Source organism: Leucopleurus acutus (assembly GCF_964270905.1).
Source record: "Leucopleurus acutus genome assembly, chromosome: 1".
Classification (NCBI taxonomy): domain Eukaryota; kingdom Metazoa; phylum Chordata; class Mammalia; order Artiodactyla; family Delphinidae; genus Leucopleurus; species Leucopleurus acutus.
In genome coordinates, this window is record NC_139142.1 from 188,161,693 (window position 1) to 188,184,408 (window position 22,716).

Genomic DNA, 22,716 nt, shown 5'->3' on the forward strand with positions numbered 1-22,716 from the left:
TGGATTCCGCAAGATCATTATATTCTTTCAATATTATAATAGAAATAGGATCATTGTTGTTGTTGATCTTAGAAATTGTATGTCATCCTTAGACATGATTCTTTGTTTTGTTTTTCTCATGTTGCCACATTACCAGTTACCAGTTTGAACATAACTTTTGAATATTTCCAAGCATTATGATTTGTTTAGGTTTGTTTAAAAGGCTGCATAATTAGAAAACAGTTTCAGGCCTTTTTTCTCTTACCCGGTAGACAGATCACACTGATTATTAACTGAAAGGTATATTGGGAATTGTATCAACTCTTCCCAATCATCTAGGTTTAGGAATACATACTAAAAACAAGCTTGGAATACAAATGGTCTTCTGCTGACTCAGAAGGCTAGGATGCGAAGTAATGGTTTTCTGATGAGGTGAAAACAAAATATATGTTTTCCGAAGGCTTAATAGAAGAGGCTGAAAAGAGGTCACTCACACAAGGATGGAGGAGATGCAAAAGAGCATGAAAGTGAGGGTTTGACAGGGCAACCTTATTTTTAACTCTCAGATTTCTTATGAATTATATGGAAGTGAATGTCCTATCCTCAAATTACGCCAAAGGAAACACTTTTAATAATCTGTATGGTATGACTTTCCATTCTCCTATCTAAAACTCTGTCCAAAACTGTCTAGTTTTTAAAGAATAGTCTCTTTAACCCAAGGTTTAAGATGTTAGGTGATATTGATTTTTGTATTACCACATCACACCATGACATTTGTACACATGACTTACTACATTTATTCCTCTATTCACTGCTTCCTCAGGTGCCTTACCTTCCCTTGCTTACTTAGATAATTTTATGTAAAATTAGTTTTTAAGAGATTAGTGAGAGGTGAAACTTTGGTTTCCATGGGATTCAAAATTAGGAGGGCTTCAGGGCTCATGACTTTTGTTTTTAAAGGCCGTTGCTTACTTGCATTTTCTACAGAACCAGCAGATATGTCAACGTGCAATTCAGAAAGCAAACTGTTTTATATCTATATTTAGATTTTAGATTTACTTTGAGACTTAATTATTGCAAAGTTCATCTACCTACCAGAAAAAAAGTAGACTAATGGTTTTGTGTCTTGGTCTCTTTAACACCTGTTGAAAACGTTGTGTCCTTGGGTGTGAGTTAAGAACAAGGACAGCTGTCCCTGTCCTATGCATGCCTGTCTGTACCTCCTGCAGAGGCCCCAGTGAACCAGGACAGTGAGGACAGGGCAGTGAGGATGGTATCTCAACTGATTTTCATTGCATTAGGGTAACTGTTGATTTCTATCCATGAACTTGCAGCATTGCCCAGCATACCTTTTAAAATCCTGGAGATGAGAAGCAGGTTTAAATGAAGTCTGTACTAAGTGGCTTACATATTGTGCTGGTTTTAATATTCTTTCAACATTGAAATATTGCCATTAAAGGAGGCTTATATTCTGCATAAGCCTGAGTGCTGAGAGCTCACTGTGAGATGCGGTATTATTTTTAGGTATAGCAGAGGTGATGGTAGACACCTAGAGGAATAGATTCTTAGGAAGTAGAAAGAGAGGGCGTATCAAAATTGAAAATAATTTTCTCTCAAGGCTTCAGTTGATACACAAGAGGCTACAAGATAAAACTAAAGATCTCCAGAGTTTAGGAAAACGACAGCAAACTTTTCCTTTTGAGAAACAAATCTGTGCGTAATGACGTTCTCCTGGTAGCACTGAGTAGACAGAATCTGGTTTAAGACGCATTCATGTACTATGTCTTATCTCAGTTATTAGGTAGAATACTTTTTATCTCTAAAGCGTGTGTGTGTGTGTGTGTGTGTGTGTGTGTGTGTGTGTGTGTGTAAAGTGTCTAAGTTATCTAGCGAGGGATTTTATTTCTCTAGGAATCCACTTTATCCTTTCAAACACAACATTAGGATTAGACTAGTAGTTCTCAAATGTTCCTAATTATCAGAACCACCTGGAGCATTTAAAAAAAAATACAGATTCTCAATCTTTACATGTACTATATCAGAAGCCCCAGAGGAGAGTCCTAAGAACCTGCATTTTTAATAAAAACCCTTGGTGATTCTGATAAGACAAGTTTAGGAAATATTAAATGATATCTAAATTAGGTGTCACAGTTATTTCATGTCTGAATTTATTTTAAAAATACCTGGAGATGTACTGTAAGTGTGACTATTCATTCAAGCTTATCTCTTAAATGGCATCAAGAGGCCTATTTTCTCTCTTAAACTGTATTTAAAAACACCAACTTAAATGTAGTTAATAGAAGATAGCTGATTCAATGCAATCCCTATCAAACTACCACTGGCATTTTTCATGGAACTAGAACAAAAAATTTCACAATTTGTATGGAAACACAAAAGACCTCGAATAGCCAAAGCAATCTTGAGAAAGAAAAATGGAGCTATAGGAATCAGGCTCCCTGTCTTCAGACTATACTACAAAGCTACAGTAATCAAGACAGTATGGCACTGGCACAAAAATAGAAATACAGATCAATGGAACAGGATAGAAAGCCCAGAGATAATCCCATGCACATATGGTCACCTTATCTTTGATAAAGGAGGCGCGAATATACACTGGAGAAAGGACAGCCTCTTCAATAAGTGGTGCGGGGAAAACTGGATAACTACGTGTAGAAGAATGAAATTAGGACACTCCCTAACACCATACACAAAAATAAACTCAAAATGGATTAAAGACCTAAATGTAAAGCCAGACACCATCAAACTCTTAGAGGAAAACATAGGCGGAACACTCTATGATATAAATCACAGCAAGATCCTTTTTGACCCACATTCTAGTGAAATGGAAATAAGAACAAAAATAAACAAATGGGATCTAATGAAACTTAAAAGCTTTTGCACAGCAAAAGAAACCATAAACCAGACAAAAAGACAACCCTCAGAATGGGAGGAAATATTTGCAAATGAAGCAACTGACAAAGAGTTAATCTCCAAAACGTACAAGGAACATATGCGGCTCAACATCAAAAAACCAAACAACCCAATCCAAAAATGGGCAGAAGACCTAAATAGACATTTCTCCAAAGAAGATATATAGACTGCCAACAAACACGTGAAAGAATGCTCAACATCATTAATCATTAGAGAAATGCAAATCAAAACTACAATGCAATATCATCTCACACCAGTCAGAATGGCCATCATCAAAAAATTTACAAACAATAAATGCTGGAGAGGGTGTGGAGAAAAGGGAACCCTCTTGCACTGTTGGTGGGAATTTAAATTGATACAGCCACTATGGAAAGCAGTATGGCGGTTCCTTAAAAAACTAAAAATAGAACTACCATACAACCCAGCAATCCAACTACTGGGCATATACCCTGAGAAAACCATAATTCAAAAAGAGTCATGTACCAAAAATGTTCATTGCAGCTCTATTTACAATAGCCAGGACATGGAAGCAACCTAAGTGTCCATCAACAGATGAATGTATAAAGATGTGGCACATATATACAATGGAGTATTACTCAACCATGAAAAGAATGAAACTGTTATTTGTAGTGAGGTGGATGGACCTACAGGCTGTCATACAAAGTGAAGTAAGTCAGAAAGAGAAGAACTAATACCATATGCTAATACATGTATATGGAATCTAAAAAAAAAGAAAGAAAAGAAAATGGTCAGAAGAACCTAGGGGCAAGATGGGAATAAAGATGCAGACCTACTAGAGAATGGACTTGAGGATACGGGGAGGGGGAAGGGTAAGTTGGGACGAAGTGAGAGAGTGGCATGGACATATATACACTACCAAACATAAAATAGTTAGATAGTGGGAAGCAGCTGCATAGCACAGGGAGATCAGCTCAGTGCTTTGTGACCACCTAGAGGGGTGGGATAGGGAGGGTGGGAGGGAGGGAGATGCAAGAGGGAAGAAATATGGGGACATATGTATATGTATAACTGATTCACTTTGTTATAAAGCAGAAAGTAACACACTTTTATAAAGCAATTATACTCTAATAAAGAAGTTAAAAAAATCCTATTATATCATATTGCATCATTTTAAAATAATAAAAACACAGTTTTTCAAACTTTTAAGTCAATAATTTTAAATGTGCATCCCTTTTCTCTCTCTAATATTGATCAGGCTTTTTTCAATTAAATGTATCTTTGTAACCTCCAATCAAATAGGTTCCGTATAAATTCTTAGAACTAGGGAAATTGAGAACTATTTATTTGTCTTCATCACATAATAGATGAGTTGTGAAATGGGTTATGTGCTATATGAGTCCTTGGGAGATGCTTTAAAATAACATGTGAGTTTGTAGAGTTTCACGTTGCAAATTAATTTCAAATTGATCAACATTTATCCCTTTTTTTTTTTTTTTAACATTTATCCCTTTTAAAATACACTTAGGCAAGTTCCACAAAGGCACTGTGAAGAATTAGAGGGGGAAAAACTCACCCAAATTTTGGCCCTTCCTGTACATCTAAAATGGCTTAGAGAAAAAAGTAGCAGACATAATCTTTATGACTTGCCAACCCTTTAAAACCGTGGAAAGCAAATCAATCTAATATGACCTGAATAACTCAGAGATAATTTTTTTAGGTTTCTTTCATTCAAGATGAATAACAAAATTCTGTCTAAATAAAGAAACCTGAATGAAATTTTCAGTGACCTTATTTCTTCAACCACATCCTTCCCTCCTTGATTTTTTTTTCCTTTTTTTAAATCTCTACTCTCGGACTTCCCTGGTGGTGCAGTGGTTAAGAATCTGCCTGCCAGTGTAGGGGACAATGGTTCGATCCCTGGTCTGGGAAGATCCCACATGCCGTGGAGCAACTAAGCCCATGCACCACAACTACTGAGCCTGTGCTCTTAATCCTACTCTCTAGAGCCTGCGTGCTGCAACTACTGAGCCCGCACACCTCGAGCCCATGCTCTGCAACAAGAGAAGCCACCGCATTGAGAAGCCTGTGCACCGCAACAAAGAGTAGCCCCCACTTGCCGCAACTAGAGAAAAGCCCACATGCAGCAATGAAGACCCAACGCAGCCAAAAATAAATAAATAAATTTATTTTTTAAAAAAACAAACAATCTCTACTCTTAATATAGCAGAAGCTCTGATGGGAAAAGATCTTGTCAGTGGAAAAGGACCTGGGCTAACAGCAGCTGAGTGGCCATCTCTGAGAGACTCTAACAAGTTACACTCATTCAGTTCAGAATAGTATAAAATGAGGTATAAGAGGAAAGGAGGCTGAATTTAGATAAACGTTTCAATTTACACATACATGAAGGGATCATCATACTCCTACAAATTAAATATATCAGCAGTGTAGCACTGTCCAGCTTCCCCATTGGGAGACGGTTCTCCATGCATTTCTTGTGTCCTGCATTATTCAGCTTCTGAGCAAAGGATGTATTGCATGGAGACATTTGCTTACATTCTGGAGTAATTTACCTACCTACTGCCCCTCCCCTTCCTTCCCTCTTGCTTCACCTCCTCCTTTTCCTCCTCCCTCTCCCTCAGTTGTGCCAGCAGCCTATAACAGCTAGAAATTCCTAATGTTGGGGTTCTTCTTCTATGGTACAACCCATTACTCATGCAGGGAAACATCTGGCACTTATGTTTCCCTGTGGGAAGTGGGGAACCAGTGGAAGATATTTCTCTGGCTGATGAGTTTTGCTATCTCTGTAAATCAAGGATCTTGTGTCTTCTGTCAGTAAATGTATATGAAACAGTGGCAGGCTGACGTTAGCTTGCGAGTAGGGTAAAGTCTCAGACGCTTCGTGGTTTCTGACCTAACTAGTATGCAAAAGGAATTGCAAACCCAAGTGCCCCTGGAAGCAAGGGATGTGAATTAAGAGAAGTAGTTCAGGTGTAAAATAATTAATGGCAACTGACACTCGCCTTAGAGTTAGGTGTGATAGGGAGTAATGGGGATTGTGGCAACTACAGGCAGTATCTTCTTGTGAAATATCCTACTTTAAAAGTACTTGGCAACCTATTCTACTTGAAAGCACTGTTTGGGTTAAACTAAACTCATGGGAATTGGGTCATCACCATTTAGTCTCTTCTGTCGTTGATGGTGAGAAACTCCAGACTTTTTTCCTACTTGGTAACCAAGGAAACAGTTGGCACAATACCAAAGTAGACACTCAAAGAAAAAAAATTCTCAGCAATCCATATATTGTAAAGCCTGGCATTAGCGAAGAAGAAATACAGTATTTTTTTTTTTCAGATATATACCCAGGAATGGAATTGCTGGGTCGTATGGTAGTTCTATTTTTAGTTTTTTGAGAAACCTCCATACTGTTTCCCACAGTGACTGCACCAATTTACTTTCCCACAAACAGTGTAGGACGGTTCCCTTTTCATTGCGTCCTCACCAGCATTTATTTGTGTTCTTTTTGATGATAGCCATTCTGACAGGTATGAGGTGATATCTCATTGTGGTTTCGATTTGCATTTTCCTCAGGCTTAGTGATGTTGAGCATCTTTTCATGTGCCTGTTGGCCATCTGCATTTCCTCTTTGAAAAATTCAGTTCTTCTGCCCATTTTTAAATTGGGTTATTTGTTTTACTGTTGTTGAGTTGTATGAGCTGTTCATATACATTGGATATTAACCCGTGATAGGTCACATCATTTGCAAATATTTTCTCCCATTCAGTAGGTTGTCTTTTCATTTTGTCCGTGGTTTCCTTTGCTTTCAAAAGCTTTTAAGTTTAATTAGGTCCCATTTGTTTATTTTTTATTGTCTTTGTTTTAGGAGACAGATCCAAAAAAAATATTGCTACGATTTTTTGTCGAAGAGTGTTCTGCCTATATTTTCCTCTAGGAGTTTTATGGTTTCTGGTCTTAGATTTAGGTCCTTAATCCATTTTGAGTTTATATAGGGAGTTAGAGAATGTTGTGATTTCATTCTTTTATATGTAGCTCTCCAGTTTTCCAGTACCACTTATTGAAGAAACTGTCTTTACCTCTTTTGTCATAGATTAATTGACCATAAGTGCATGGGTTTATCTCTGCCAAACCATTTTCCAAAGTGGCTGTACCATTTTGGATTCCCATCAGTAATGCATTGGAGTTCCAGTTGCTCCACATGGGATACATGCTTTTTATACATTTTAAACAACAATTCCTTTCTTTCAAGTCTTTCTGAAGATGTGTTATATTAAAAATTGGTATATTATGCTGGAATTTCATATTTTTTTCCAAACACAGGTTGGTAAAACTAGGTGGCAGGCTGAGTCAATTCCATTTTTCTTTCTTATGAGTTAATAGAGACTATTTTATTTATAAGTGTGTATATATATGTGTGTGTTAATTATATATATGTTAGGAAATCGAAGATATTTTGGTAAAAATTATGATTAAATTCTGTCTTACATATGTGTGATAATAGTTTTCATATCATTTAAATATTTTGATGAATAATTCAAAGTTTCCTAAATATAGAAAAAAAAATCTGTTAAGTCTTTAGAGCCTTATTTATATTATAGTCTTTGGTTATATTAGAACTAATATTTCCAAGGTAGTTGACAAGGCCACTCCATCTTTATTTGGAGCATGCACCAGCCCATGAGAAGAACAACTTAGAATAGCTGGATTACTTTAGAAAACTTCCACGGCAGTAGTAGTTCTAATGTAAGTAGAGTTGGCCTCTGCAGATAATGCAGGTCATTCAGACCAAACTGGAATTTTCCGTTGCCCTTTAAGTCATTCAGTAAGGTGCTAATGAAACTTAAGAGTAAAATTTGGCGTCCCTAATGTCTAGCGTGGCAATACTGCCTCACATACAATAACATTAGTGTTTTAATACCCTTCCATTTATTGGAAAAAACACCAAAAATGAAAGTGGATTTTCCAGAATAGACACACTTGGGTTTGCTCTTTTTTTGTGACTAGTTTCTTAGGGTAATTTGCAAAACTTTTTGCAAGACTAAATTAAATACAGGACAGAAGTAAAATTGAACTTCAGCATTCATAACTTTTTCTCAAGATGTGATTTGTTATCAGGTAGGCTTGTTTTTAATGGCTGGCTTAATTAAATATTCAAAAGAGGCTGAGATTGCAGTTATATATGCAAATTGACTTTTTTTAGTATCTCAGCTTGAAATTATTGTTCACTCTTGCTCAAGAATGCTACCATTTAGAGACTAGAAAGTTGAAGATATTTTGGTAAAAAATTGTAATTAAATTGTGTCTTAGAGCAAGACCCAACTGTCACTGCCTGGATTATTTCTGTGTCTTCCCTTTGGCAATGAATGCTAGTAGAAGCAATATCAAAATGCTTATCATGTAATATGAAGTAAACTCCAATACAAATACTCCTTGTGCAGACAACATCCACTCAGAAATGCTGCTCACCTGGTGTAGACCATAAATGAGAAAATTTGTAACTTTCACAAATGGCCAATTCTTTAACTTGTGACCATATAAAGACAACAAAAGGAATGCTTTGGAACAGTTAAGTCCACCTACACACTCAAATGGAGCTCTGTATGTGTATATATCCCTAAAGTTAGCTTACAGATATTTATATGTACAGGTATGCTTTTCATAGACTTGAGATTCTTTTATATCAATTTTCTATCCCTTCTCGTGAATAAACTAAGATAATCATGAGCAGTGTAGTCACGTTGGTAGTGTTTATTTTTATTTATCCTGGTTTTTCCTTTTTCTTACATCTTCTGAGCTTTTTATTACCATGTCCTGTATTGTATTGGGATAGACAAATATTGATCCAAAGAATGTATTTGTAATTAATTAGTGTATTAGTTATTAATCAGTCCTTGCTTACACCTTTTCCCTATTGTTCACCCAACTGCAGTCTTTTTTCCCTATAAAACAGAAGATATTTTATTATAGTATGTTCTGCCAAATTCTGACTGCTGGCTTTTTGTTTATTAGAATAATTGTATGATTTTGTACTGAGTATTCTTTTTGTGTTTTTGTTTTCTCTGCTTATTTCTTTTAATCATGCTGGTGGTGAAAAGGAGGGTGCATTTTATATTTGCGGTGACCCATTTTAAAGCAGTGGGAGACTGCCTGTTCCCCGGGCAGTATTAGGTGAACTATATGTGCCCATTAATTAAATGAATAAACCTTTTCCAAATTGAGTCATTTCCTCAGTGACAAATAAAGGAGAAAATTCTGGTAGTTCTCAAGAAAACCTAGAAAGTTGGTGGAAGATGTCAAGAGGCTTAAGGTCAGTAATTTGACCTTTTAATTATCTTCTTTAATTAGGAATAAATAATGTATGAAACAACTTTTAATGGAGGATAGAATTTGAAAAATGAAATAAAATTTCAACTTCCACATATAGCATTTGTGAGGAAAAATGAAACAGAAACATATATTCATGTAATAGTGGAAAAAAGGAATGTGTTTTTTAAGTTTGAGTTTGCTTAATGTTCTTCATTATTAAATTATAGCAGGATTCCTAGTAAGTATGCAGCATATTTGCATGAGTATTAAAATAATTCATCATGATTAATTCTACTATAGTAAATCTCAGCCCTAATCACAATCTGCCGTATACTATAGTGGTTTGTCAGTATTTCACATTTTATTGGAGTTTCAGTGGAACTGCAGCTCCTGTAAGCACCGATGTCATCTGAGTTCACTGTGATTAATGAGGTTCTGAAGGAGATCTAATAACGATTAGCCAGTTCCATAAAATGTTACAGAATAAGGTCGACGGGAGAAAAATTTTAAAGCTCTTCAAAATGTGCATTGTAGGGAGTACCTCTGGCAACAAATTTGGTTTCTTGAAGGATGAAGAGGTTTAACCTTGGAAACAGCTGAACTACTGGGGCAACGGTGGGAAAAGGTTCCGTAATTTGCCTTCAGATACTTAAAGGCTCAGAAGAAAGCAGGACCAGTCTGGAATTAATGGTTGAAAGTTAAAAGGAAGTAGATAGCAATCTGATATGCTGAAATTTCAAAAAAATCAATACTCACCAGAAACAGAATGGGCTTCATGGATTTAATGGGCCCAGTATGGTGTGGAGCTTCCTATTACTGGAAGTATTCAGGTAGAGACAAGATACCTGCTTATGGAGACTTTTGCAAACTATGTTTTTTTTTCTTTAGGTAAATTCTGAATTCCTTTTCAACCATGAGTTTCCAGAAATTAATTTCCTTCACAGTATTAACAAATTTCTTATATTGTTCTTAGATTTCAGTGGAAGCTTCAGTGGGAGATGGCTTCACTGGAGACATTGCAATTGATGATTTGTCATTTATGGACTGCACCCTCTACCCTGGTAAGGAAAGATATTTTAGTATATGAGTTTTTCAAACCTGTTTACTTGAAACAACTGCCAAGGAAATCAATATTTCATTTCCAGAAATATTCAAAAATACTCTCAGTTCTATTCTATTCTACTAATATATTAACCCTGGAAAAGGTTGTGAATCTTTTCTAGTAATTAGTCTAAAATCTTTGCAAACATAGTAAAGAGGTTTGAATCAGTTTCTTTGTGTCTTATCATATGCAAAATATTAGGAAATTGTGTCTGAAGTTAAACTGTAATTCCATCATATTTGGGGGGTTATAAGAACAGAATTGGTTGCCTTATAATCACATTGTTTTGGAGACTTTAATAACCTCTCAGGTACCTTCAGTGATGTTTTACTCTAGGGCTGCACTTTAAATATTCCTGAGGATTGTTGCCAGCCATTTCCCTTCCAAGTTATGGACTTCTTTCCATTAAAAATCTAATACATATCTTCCAGATTTATATCTCCATCCTCAACCTTTCACCTGAACTCCTGACTTAGATACTAACCACCTACTCAACATCCAAACTTAGATGTACTAGGCATCTCAAAGATAACTAGGGAAAATAACCTAAAACAAACACACCCCAGGGGAAACTCATTCTAGGCAGTGCATAATGATCTAAAAGGGCTGAAATTCAAACTCCTGGGACTGAGGTTGTAGACTCTTTAATTACATGACAAGAGAAAGCACAGTCTCCTTCCTAGAGTGATCAGAGGCTGGATAATTTAAAAATCAATCACAATAATCCATGTGGAGAGCACTTTCAAGTGCTGAAAACTTAACCTGCAGCCCTGGTCCATCACAGTGTAGCGTTATTGGTCAGAGGAGTACCAGCCTCTCCCCAGACATAATCAGAGGTCTGGATTCCAGTTCTTTCTGCTGTAGCTAATGTCATACCTCTGATTCTCCACCTCATCATTGTGGCAGGATTAATTACCATTCTCCGTGCAGTGGTTTGTATGAAACTCTGCAGAAAGCCAAATGCTTCTCTGGAAAGCCAGCAGAAGGAAATCAGAATTCAACAAGTTTACCTTTATCCCTCAGTGTCTAAAAGTAAATTCTTGATGACCCACTGCTCCCTCAATCCGATCATTCTTGCACGCCTCCCTGTCTCAGTAAATGATAGTTTATCTCCAGTTGCTTCTTCTTCATCAGCAAATCTGATGAGCCACTACCTTCACATACATCCGGAGTCTACTGCTTCTCGTCGCTCTTGATACTCTCCCCTTGGTCCAAGCCACTGTCGTCTCTATACAGATTATTGTGGTTGCTTTGTAAATGATCTATCTGCTTCTACCCTTGAACCACATACTCTCTTCTCAAAACAGCAGCCAGAATGATCCTTTTCAAACTTACATAAGCTCATGTTACCCTATCATGAGTCTTCCTATGACATCCCATCTCATTCAGAACAAAAGCCAAACTTCTTCCAATAACTTCCAAGGAATAAATGACCGGCCCTCTCATACGGCTCTGACTTTACTTTCTACCAATGTGCCCCTAATTGATGTCTCTCAACTACAAGACCTCTTGGCTGGTCCTTGAGCACTCCAACCCATTCATGCCTCAGGGCTTTTATACCTGCTATTCTCTCTTCCTGGAATGTACTTCCCTCAGATATCCCCTTCACCCCCTTACTTCCTTCTGATCTCTGTTGGAAAATTTCTCTAGTGAAACCTTCTCTCAATCTCTCTCTCCCTCTCTCCCTCTCTCTCTCTCTCTCACTCTCTCTCTCTCTCTCTTTCTCTTTCACACACACACACACACACACACACACACACACACACATATCTCTTCTTATCTCCTTACCTGACATTTTCTGTCTCCTTCCCCTGTGTTTTCTCCACAACACGCATCCCCTTATAGTCAAATTTTATTTCCGCCATAATAATGTTAGTGGCATGAGAGCAGGGATTTTATCTGATCGCTGCCATACCTTCAGTAGCATAAACAGTATCCGACACATAGTAATACTCGATAAACATCTGTTGGATAGGTGGGTGGATAGGTGGAGAGATGTTTATATCTTTTTAAGTGTTTATATATTTTAATTTATTATTACTATTGTTAAAATGTTAAGTACTTCTATATGTAAGACACTATGTTGTATGTCAGCTTCTGTTGACAGCCAAATCTCAGTGGCTTACAATCACAAGCATTTATTTCTTACTCTTAAGTGTGTGGTTTGGCGTAGAAGAATAGCAGCATGTAATTCTTGTTCATAGCTCTGTATAATTCTATGTAGTTCAATTTATGTATCTCTGTTCTGTGGGTCCTGTCTTATGCGACCCAGGCTGATGGACCAAGCCCCTGTCTGACACATTCTGTTTTTAAGTCAGAGGGTTGGAAAAAGAAAGCATACTTAAAGCTTTGATTAGGGCATCATGTGTATTCATTTCCATTGGTCAGAGCAAGTCAAGTGACCAAGCCCGACAATGGCTCAGGGAAGTGTTTGCCACAGACAGGGAACTTGGCAGGGGCCGAGAATACAGAAAGTCCTTAGAAGGGAGGGAGCTGATAAATGGTTACATTAATACCATATATCACTCTGTGTATCATCTCACATAATCCTATTTTCTTTTAAGAGTACAAAATAGTGCCTGGTCTGTCACAGGTGAAGAGATCTTGAATGTTGAATAGGATGGATGCCTTTGTTACCCCAAGTTTATGGAGCAAACTGAGAAGGAGCTAACCAGCCCAAGGCTATCTAGCTATAAAGTGGCAGCGTACAATGTCTGCTTCTTTGGATCATAATGTTTATCACTATTATTATATTGTTCATCAAATACATTAACCACCCAAGGAAGAGAAAGCAATTTCCATTTTATGGGTGTGAAAAACTAACTTAAAGAGCATTGGTGACCTGGGTAAGAATGCACAATTGAGGGTAGGAATGAGATTTTTCACCTAAGGGGTCTGATTTCAGGGCCAAATCGCCTCCCAGTCTTTGCTTAGGGAGAATGGCTGTGACCCCAGTGGCAGAGGGGAACAAAAAAGACTACGGAAAGGGAACACAAGTCATTGTTGCTACTGTTGCTGCTTTAATTATCCTGTGACATGCATTCTGGGGCTGATGTTGCCAAGGTAGAGGGAAAAGAGCTGCCAGAAACAAGGGCAGAGATGTGAAATATCAGTTACACACCGTTAGTCCCAATTTTCTGCTTTAAGTTTTGGAAGAAAAATATGGAATTTTAAAGACTGAACTGCGTGGTTTTCATGTTGGCTTCATAGCAAAAGAAACTCTGGACAGAAACCACAAAGCCTGCTGAAGCCATAGGTTTCATAAAGGAAGCTGATGTGATCTTACCATAAGATGAAAATGAAAATAAAAATTAGGTTTTTAATAGAAATATTGCTCTTGATTATCAGTCAGTGTTTTGTCATGACATCATGTTAGCTGAGGTGGGATCAGTCCGCGTAGGTTCACTTACAGACATTGATTTGCTTTCAATATGAACATTATCTACAGCATGTTTCCTCCTTGATTAACAAAACAAAACAAATAAAAAACTAAAAAAACACAGACTATTGACCTCATGTCCAAAGAGCAGATTTGTAACCTGTAATTTTATTTTATACTAAAAGTGACTAAAAAGGAGGAGATTATTTCATTTTTACCTATTTCCTCAATATCAACTTCTCTTTCCCCTACGTCTCCCTTGTTCCTTTTGATGACCTCAGTATCCTCGAGCAACCCAGGATTGAAATACTATAGTCATCTTTGGCTTTCCCCTTAAACTTTTAAGTTTCCCCTTAAACTCCAAAATATTTCTCACATCTGTTCTACTTTTTCCATTACCTCTGCCATGACCTTGGTTCAAAACGCTGTTGACTCGAATGACTGAGCTTCTTAACTGCAAACTTTTATTAATTTTCCTCAATAGTTTTTATGCCATAAACTTAGTTTCTTTTCACTTTGTCCTAGACCATCATTACTTGTTCCTCTAGGTTAGGTTGTCTCTCATTTTCTAACTTCTAGTTGTTTCTAACAATTTTCAAATCCCTTCTCAATAATGGATTGTATCTCCTTTGTTTCAATACTTTGATGATATAGATTATCATTTTAAATCTAATTCAGGAGGAAAATAGAGAAACAGCTGTTTATGCAAAATTAATTACATTTCTAGGGAAAGTAGACAATCTTAACCATGCAATAGAATCCTATGATTCTTTGCATCGGTGTGTGATGATGTTGTCTGTTTCCAGAGTAGATAATGATGTGGAATAATGGCAAAGTTAAATAGCTTTCCCTTCACCTTGAATTAGACCTTCAGAGTAGATTTAGGAAGAACTGTTGCCAGACATTCAGATTTTAAAATATTATCCCAAAGGAAGTATCTGTTTTGCATTATTCCTTCCATCTTCCATCAGAAAAGCAAGGAGTGTGTGTGTCTTTTAGCAGAATACATGCAACAGGAGTTTTCTTTCTTGTGTCCAAGATTATTGGTGAGATAGCTGGGTTATTTGGAAAAATAAATCTGTGACGACATAGCATCACAACACACTGTTTGCAAACTGAAAAAAAATACCTACGCACTTTTCATCAAAGTTAAAATTTCAGGGCTTCCCTGGTGGCGCAGTGGTTGAGAGTCCGCCTGCCGATGCAGGGGACGCGGGTTCGTGCCCCGGTCCGGGAAGATCCCACATGCCGCGGAGTGGCTGGGCCTGTGAGCCATGGCCGCTGAGCCTGTGTGTCCGGAGCCTGTGCTCCGCAACGGGAGAGGCCACAACAGTGAGAGGCCTGCGTACCACAAAAAAAAAAAAAAAAAAAAAAAAAAAAAGTTAAAATTTCAGAATTCAGCATGTGTATTAGATTTATTAGTTACTAGAACTACTAATTATTAGAATGAGTATCACTGTCCAAGGAATTAGTGCTTTTCTTTTCCCAGGAAAGTTGTTACTAAGTCAGTGACATATCTTGCAACTGATGATGCCTTAAAATTGAGAAAGTATGGTAATTCTTTAGAGAATGCTTAACAATTTTTATGATGTTCCTCCCCTACCCACTGAATGGTTTTTGTTGTTGTTATTGCTAAACTGGCTGAGTTGATTGAATTTTTGACATCCTTCCTCCTTCACCTCAATATCTCACCAGCTTTATTTGTGCTTGATCAAGTCTCCCTTCCTTCTGCAAAGAGTGATGTTTGTTTCAGTGGCAAAATGTGTGAGTTCTTTTGTGTTCATTTTTCAGATATCATCTGCAAGTTTTTTGGTTTTTTTTTTTTTTTTTTTTTTGCGGTACGCGGGCCTCTCACTGCTGTGGCCTCTCCCGTTGCGGAGCACAGGCTCTGGACGCACAGGCTCAGCAGCCATGGCTCACGGGCCCAGCCGCTCCGCAGCATGTGGGATCTTCCTGGACCGGGGCACGAACCCGCGTCCCCTGCATCGGCAGGCGGACTCTCAACCACTGCGCCACCAGGGAAGCCCCACCTGCAGCTTTTTACCTTCTAAGACTAAGCTTTGGTGTATCCATTACATTTTTATCAGGATAGTAAATTAAATGAAAGCATTTTGCTTTGAGGTCCTCTTTTATCCATATTTTTCAGAAGGAAATATAGCCTCCGAAGAAAATTTTAGAAATGTTGGAAATATTTGCAGTTCAGTAAAACACTTCAAGGCAAAAATGAAGAAATTTGAGACTCAGTGATTGTAATCTAAAATATTCTGGTTTTATTGTCTTTGGTGTAGTGTCGTAAAGTGATTGGGCATATACCTAGGGGAAAATTTTGCCCAAAGCCTATGGTCCATGCAACTTAGTATTTTATTTATAAGATCTTATGAAAAACCCAAATGAACTTTTTGCCCAACCCAATAAGTTTCTAGAAAATAAAATTCGACAAATAACTGGTTTAACCTATTTTAAATTTAAAACTTTAAAATTTTGTCATCTTTTAATTGTAGGAAATGCTAAATACCAAAAGTGGAGAAGGCTGTTGAAATACTTAAATTTTAGCTTGAAAATTGTCCAACTGCTAGTTAAGTTTATTTTTAGTCACTTTCAAAGATAGTAGAATGTCTTTAAATATGGAAAATATCTTGTGCTACCTGGAAAATTTTATTGAATCCATGTGGTAGAGCAAAAATATTTCAAAAAAGAGCTGATTTGCTACTGGAGAAAGGAAAAAAAAGAGACAGTGCATCATATGAGGCAAAGAGCTGTGTCACAATTGTTAATAAATCATATCCAAAGAGTAGCTATGTTTCAGTAAAACCTACTATCCTAGGAAGTAGACCTAGCACAGACACTTTAGTATAGTTATGCTAAATATAGTCGTTTCAGCTTGTGGTTATAACCTCAGGTTATTATGTTAAGTGCAATAGGAACAATAGGAAACGCTTTTCTTCTGGTGCTGTAGATATTTCAAATTTTTAATTTTTCTGAAGATTGATTATGTTTAAACCTCAAGTAGACTTTTAGATTTTTAAATTAAATGTATTTCTTAACATCAGAAGTCACAAGAAAAACATACGCATTGTTACTTGGAGATAAAGAACAACCATGCATATTAGTCAAGTAATTCACACAGTTGTTGATATGTCTAAAGCTGGCAATAATTTATCAAGGGCTTAGGATGTTAAAATTTTTACTTGTTTAATTACCAGTGTGGGAATAGCTGTCGGGAGGGAAGTCTAGTATAAAAGAAGTTGGAAAATCTATTTTTACCAGAAAGCTTATACTAGGGTAGCATGAAGTATATCATATTTGTTACAAGGAATTCACAGAGCAAGGAATTAGAACATTGAGTCCATCTGGAGCCTGAGCCATCTAGGGTGACAGCTGTGCAGGTGAGTTGGTTTCCCTTTGGCTTAGGGATGTGGAAGAAAATCAGATCAAACCAGACTAATCTCTGCTTCTTGGTGTTTAGTTATTTGCATTTCACCTTTCAATTTTGTCTCATCTGCAAAGCTTTTAGTGTTTTTTTTAATTTTAAGAGCATTAACGCTACCATTGCTACCAACTTCAGCATTTCTAAACAATCATAGGTTTAAAAAAAATCACACGTTTTGCTATGGAGTGAATGTTCCAATATTCGTATGTTGAAACCTTAACCCCCAATGTGATGGTATTTGGAGGTGGGGCCTTTGGAAGGTAATTTGGGTTGTTGAAGTTGATGCCCTCATGATGGGATTAATGCTTTTATAAGAAGAGGAAAAGATGTGAGATCTCTCTCTCTCTGCATGCATATACCAAGGGAGGCCATGTAAGGACATAACCCGGAATAGAGCCCTCAGAACCCAACCACGTTGGTACCCTGATATTGGACTTTCAGCCTCTAGAACTGTGAGAAATAAATTGTTGCCTAAGCCCCTCAGTCTGTGGGATTCTATTATGGCAGCCCAGACTGACTAAGATGGGCTTATTGTTCTAGGTATGTTTTACTATTAAGGTTGTTCACAATTTATATATATATATTTTTTTTTTTTTTTTGTGGTACGCAGGCCTCTCACCTGAGTTAAGAGCAGGATTCTTTAATAAGAAATACTGCTCTGAGTCATAGCAAAGGAAAACAAACTGACTTTGTGTTCCTTACATGAAAGTATAAACCATCTGTGAGGGTCAGAGATGTGTCAGGAGGCTTGCACTCCTTGCCATGCCTCAGGCTCCACATGATGTCTTGGTCTAACCACGTGTCTGGGCTCTGTTTTACTTCTACATGGCAGATCCCAAGGAATCAGTGACAACTCCATCTTTCCAGTTATACCACCATTTCCAGAATTGGACTTTGGAGGAAGAAACACTTTCTTCCAATAATTCTTTTGGTGCTCTCAAATACAAACATATTACACTTATCTTTTAAGATTCACTAATTCTGGTAGAATAACAAAGAGTAATGAGGAAAGGACAAAGAATTTTAAGGTTTTCCTATTTCTTTTTTAGAGTAGTGATATTTTTACCTACCTGGGATCCAGGTCATTTTACCTGGATCATTTCTGAGATAGAAAATGAGTTGTCTCTATTTTTCCTGAATATAGACTCATCTACCTCCTTTTTCTAAGATGCCACGCATGTCTATGATTTCTTCTTAAGTGAGGGACTGTTTCCTAGTATAAATTGAAACCAGGCCTAAAGATGCAGTTAAGACTACTGATTTTAATAATGTGGCAGACCAGATGATCTGAAAACTGTAACACTACATATACCTAGAAATGTCAAATGTAACATGCATTTTTTTAAATGTTAAGCTGAGGTTACACAAGAGAAATGCCCACATGAGAGAAGTAGAAAAATAGAACAGAAAGCATAATGTGATTGCCAGAGTTAGGGAGTAAAGAGAATATAGGATGGATGAGAGGCAGGAAAAGGGGAGAGGAGGGCCAAAAGGGGTATATCATCCCTGGGTGGAGGTACCAGTGGGGTTCAACTCGAAGTTAATCTAGAAACAACTAGATTAACAACTAATTAACAACTAGTTAATCTAGAAACAACTCAAAGTTAATCTAGAAGGACTCTTCTACAAACTAGATGATAAAGGATTCTCACATAAAAATCAAGCACAAAAAATTATGGTTGCCAACCTCCAAAATAGCCCCCAATAATCCCCACCTCTTGGTATTCAAGATCTGTGGACCAGGCCCCTCCCATATTGAGTAGGACTGACCTGGGTAACTAATGACCCATGTGGCAATGACTGGGTGTGATTTCCAAAGTTAGGCTTCTGCTGTCTTCCTTTGGATCACTCACTCTGGGGGAGGTCAGACACCATGTCTGAAGGATACACAAGCAGCCCTTTGGAGAAAGCCCAGGAACTGAGACCTCCTGCCAACAGTAGCCTAACTTCCCAGGCATGAGCCCCCTTGGAAAGCAGGTCTTCCATCCCCGGTCAAGCCTTCAGATGACTGCAGCCTTGGCTGACATCTTGACAGTGATCTTATGAGACCCTGAATTAGAACCCACCAAGCTAAGCCTCTTCTGTGTTTCAGACTTACATAAGTTGTGTGAGATAATAAGTGTTTATTAGTTTAAAATTCTAAGGTTTGTGGAAATTTGTTATGCAAAAAATAGAAAACTAATAAATAATTTAAAATATTAAAGGACTCTAAGCCATAAGAAAATAGCATGATGTTGTCCAAAAAAAAAAAAAAAAACACCCAGAAAATTTTGAAAGAAGTAGCAAATTGGCCATCGTGAAGTGAGAAATAAAATCAATGAAATAAAAATCCCAGCGGATGAATTAAATAGCTGAATCAATGCTGTGATTAGTCTTCTGGAGAATAACTATGAGGAAATTTCAGGGGGCAGCAGAGAGAGATAGAAAAGGAAAATGGAAGGGATAGATTTACTTGAAGGATAGATCATAAAAGCTAATGGAGTTCCAGAGAGAGACTAAAGAAAATGGAGGAGAAGCAATTTTCAAAGATATAATGGCTAAGAATTAACATAAGATTTAAGAAGCCTATTCAACCTCATGCAAAATATTAGAATAAATCCAGGTCTATCTAGGCTTATGGAAATGAATTAGAAAAAAATAAGTGAAAGGGAAGATTATGGTAAAAATAGCCAGAGATTAAAATACAGTTAAAAAAGAACTGCAATCAGATTAATAGATGACTTCACAATAGCAAGAATGGAAGTAGGAAGACAGTTGAAATTATTCTCAAAGTTCTGAGAAAAAAATAACATTCTAGAGCAAAGCAAAATTCTTTCAGGAATGAGGGTGAAAATAGGCACTCAGAGCATGACATCCAAAAACAAACAAAAAAATGATTTCACTGCACCAGACTCCTACCAAATGAACTATGTAAATGTGAACATTTAAAGGAGACAGAATGAGCTCAACAAGGGCTGAGGTGCAAAAGAGAATGAAAAGAAATTGGCAAAGAAAATGCAAACGTGCGGGTAATTCTAGATATACCAGTGGCAAAGAAAATGGCAAACGTGCGGGTAATTCTAGATATACCAGTGGATGATGAGCATGTCGTATGACCAGAATGTTTATACACTACTGAGAAGTATAGAAATTGATACAATTACTTTTGAAAGCAGTTTGGCATTATCTAGTAAATTTAGATGTGCATCCTCTGTGACCAAGCGATTCCACATGTAGGTACCTCAGGAGAAATGTACAAAGAAACAAAACCTCAGAGTCAACTCAAAAACCACTGATGGTAGAATGGCTATATAACATATGTTACATATTCATATAGTGAAACATTATACAGCAGTCAACACAGCTAAACTGCAAGAACACACATTAGTTTGGATGGATGAATGTACAATGTTCAGAAAAAAATCAAGTTGCAGATTATATAGAGAGTGGAGTCCATTCATCTAAAGTTTGAATCTAAACGACATTTTATTTATTTAAAAAGGACCTACATGGTGCTCCATGTATATGGTCACTATTCTAAGAATTTCACAATAAGTTATTTAGTCACATAAGCTAATAAGTAAGCACTGTAAGATGTTATTTGGTATATATGCAAATGAAGAAAATGTAAACACAAATGAAAGCAAAGAAATAAAACACAAATTTCAGTGTACTGTGAACCAGGAGAGATGCCAATGAGGGGGATGGAGTCAGCGGGGAAACACTGGAGGGTTCAAAACTGTTTGTGAATTTCATTTCCATAAACTGGAAGGTAAATATATGGCTATTCTTCTTCTTTAAACCAGGCATATATTTTATGTTCATTCTTATATATGTATAATATATTTCATAATAAAATATAAAATGATAAATGAGAGAAGTTTGAGTTGCACCAATAGACTAATAGATCAAAAAGTGGCCATTCATGTGAAAAAAAATTGTATTTAGATTCTCATCACAGATAATAGACAACAGTAGAGCCCAGAGGGAGGAAAGATCTAAATATGAAAAATAAAACTATCAAAATTTCATGGAAATTATAGAAAACATATTTATGATATTAGAATAGGGAAGATTACTTTTAGTGAAATTTTAAAGCACAAACCATAAAGGCAATGATTGATATATTAAAATTAGAGTTTTTTTATTCTGAAAGACACCATAGAAAATGGCAAGACTAGATTAGGAGAGCATATTTGTCACTTAGACAAATGATTGAGGATTAGTATGGAGAATATGGGATTAATTTAAACCTGTAAATTAATAAGAAAAAGACAATGGATTTAGTAGAGAAAAAGAGCAGGGTACGTGAATAGTTAGTCAAAAACGAGAGTAAGATACTTGTGTGGCCCCTAAAAAAAGTCTCAATAATTAGGGAAATACAAGTTAGAATATCAAGGAATTATTATTTCAGACCTGTTACCCTGGCAAACATTAAAAAAAATCTGATGATGCTGGGATATGAGAAATGCACACGTTTCTGGGTAGAAATGGGTAAACCACCTTTGAAAACAACTACTTAAGTTGACTGATTACATACCCTATAACTCTGAAATTTCATTTCAAGGTACCTTGCCTTGGAAATACTCTGGCATATGTTTGCAAAGAGAAATGTACAAAGACATCCATTGTAGCACACTTTATAGATACTGTTACTGTCCTGCTTGAGAAGAGATATACCAGCTACAGACTATTCGTACAATAAATATTTGACTCCAGGTATTCATTTAATTGAATACCCTAACCAGTTAAATGAATGAATTGATTCTCTATGTAACAATAGAGATAAATCTGAAAAATATGTTTTGAGTCAAGATTGCAAATTCAAAAGAAATATGAATATTATTTATGTAAAATTTTCTAAGACACAAAATATTGTATATTTTAAATGGAACATGTATGTTTGAGATAAGGACACAAAAACATGCATGAAGACGCACTATATTCAGGATGTTAATTCTTCCTAACTTGATCTATAGAGTTAATGTAATCTCAATCAAAATCCCAGCAAATTATTTTGTGAATATAGAAAAACTAATTCTGAAGTGTATATCGAGAGGCAAAAGACCCAGAATATCCAACACAATATTGAAGGAGAACAAAGTTGGAGGACTGACACTACCCAACTTCAAGACTTATTATAAAGCTACAGTAATCAGAACAGTGTGGTATTGGTGAAAAAACAGAGAACTGTATCATTGGAAGAGCATAGAGAGCCAGAAATCTACCCATGTAAATATAGTCGACTAATCTTTGACAAAGGAGTAAAGGCAATTCAATGGGAAAAAGATGGTCTTTTCCAAAACTGGTGCTGGAACTAGACATCCATGTGAAAAAAAAAAAAAAAAAGAATCTAGACACAGACTTTATATCCTTCACAAAAGTGAACTCAGAGTGGATTGTAGACTTAAATCTAAAATGCAAAACTATAAAATTCCTAAGATAACATAGGAGAAAATCTAGATGACTTTGGTTATAGTGATGACTTTTTAGATACTACACCAAAGACAATCATTTAAAGAAATAATTGATAAATTATACTTGATTAAAATTGAAAACTTCTCTGTGAACGACATTTTTAAGGGATGGAGAAGACAGTTCACAGACTGGGAGAAGACCTATCTGATGAAGGAG

General features: G+C 36.6%; 1 protein-coding gene across 1 annotated transcript in view; it reads left to right on the top strand.

Moving 5' to 3' along the window:
* Positions 1-22,716, top strand: part of MALRD1 (MAM and LDL receptor class A domain containing 1) — a gene marked incomplete at both ends in the record, with an annotated part of 584,975 nt that overhangs the window by 167,755 nt on the left and 394,504 nt on the right. Inside the window, one exon of the mRNA XM_082854883.1 lies at positions 10,166-10,253. Within this exon, the coding sequence (XP_082711009.1) occupies positions 10,166-10,253 (88 nt within the window). The remainder of the gene's footprint in view (positions 1-10,165; positions 10,254-22,716) is intronic.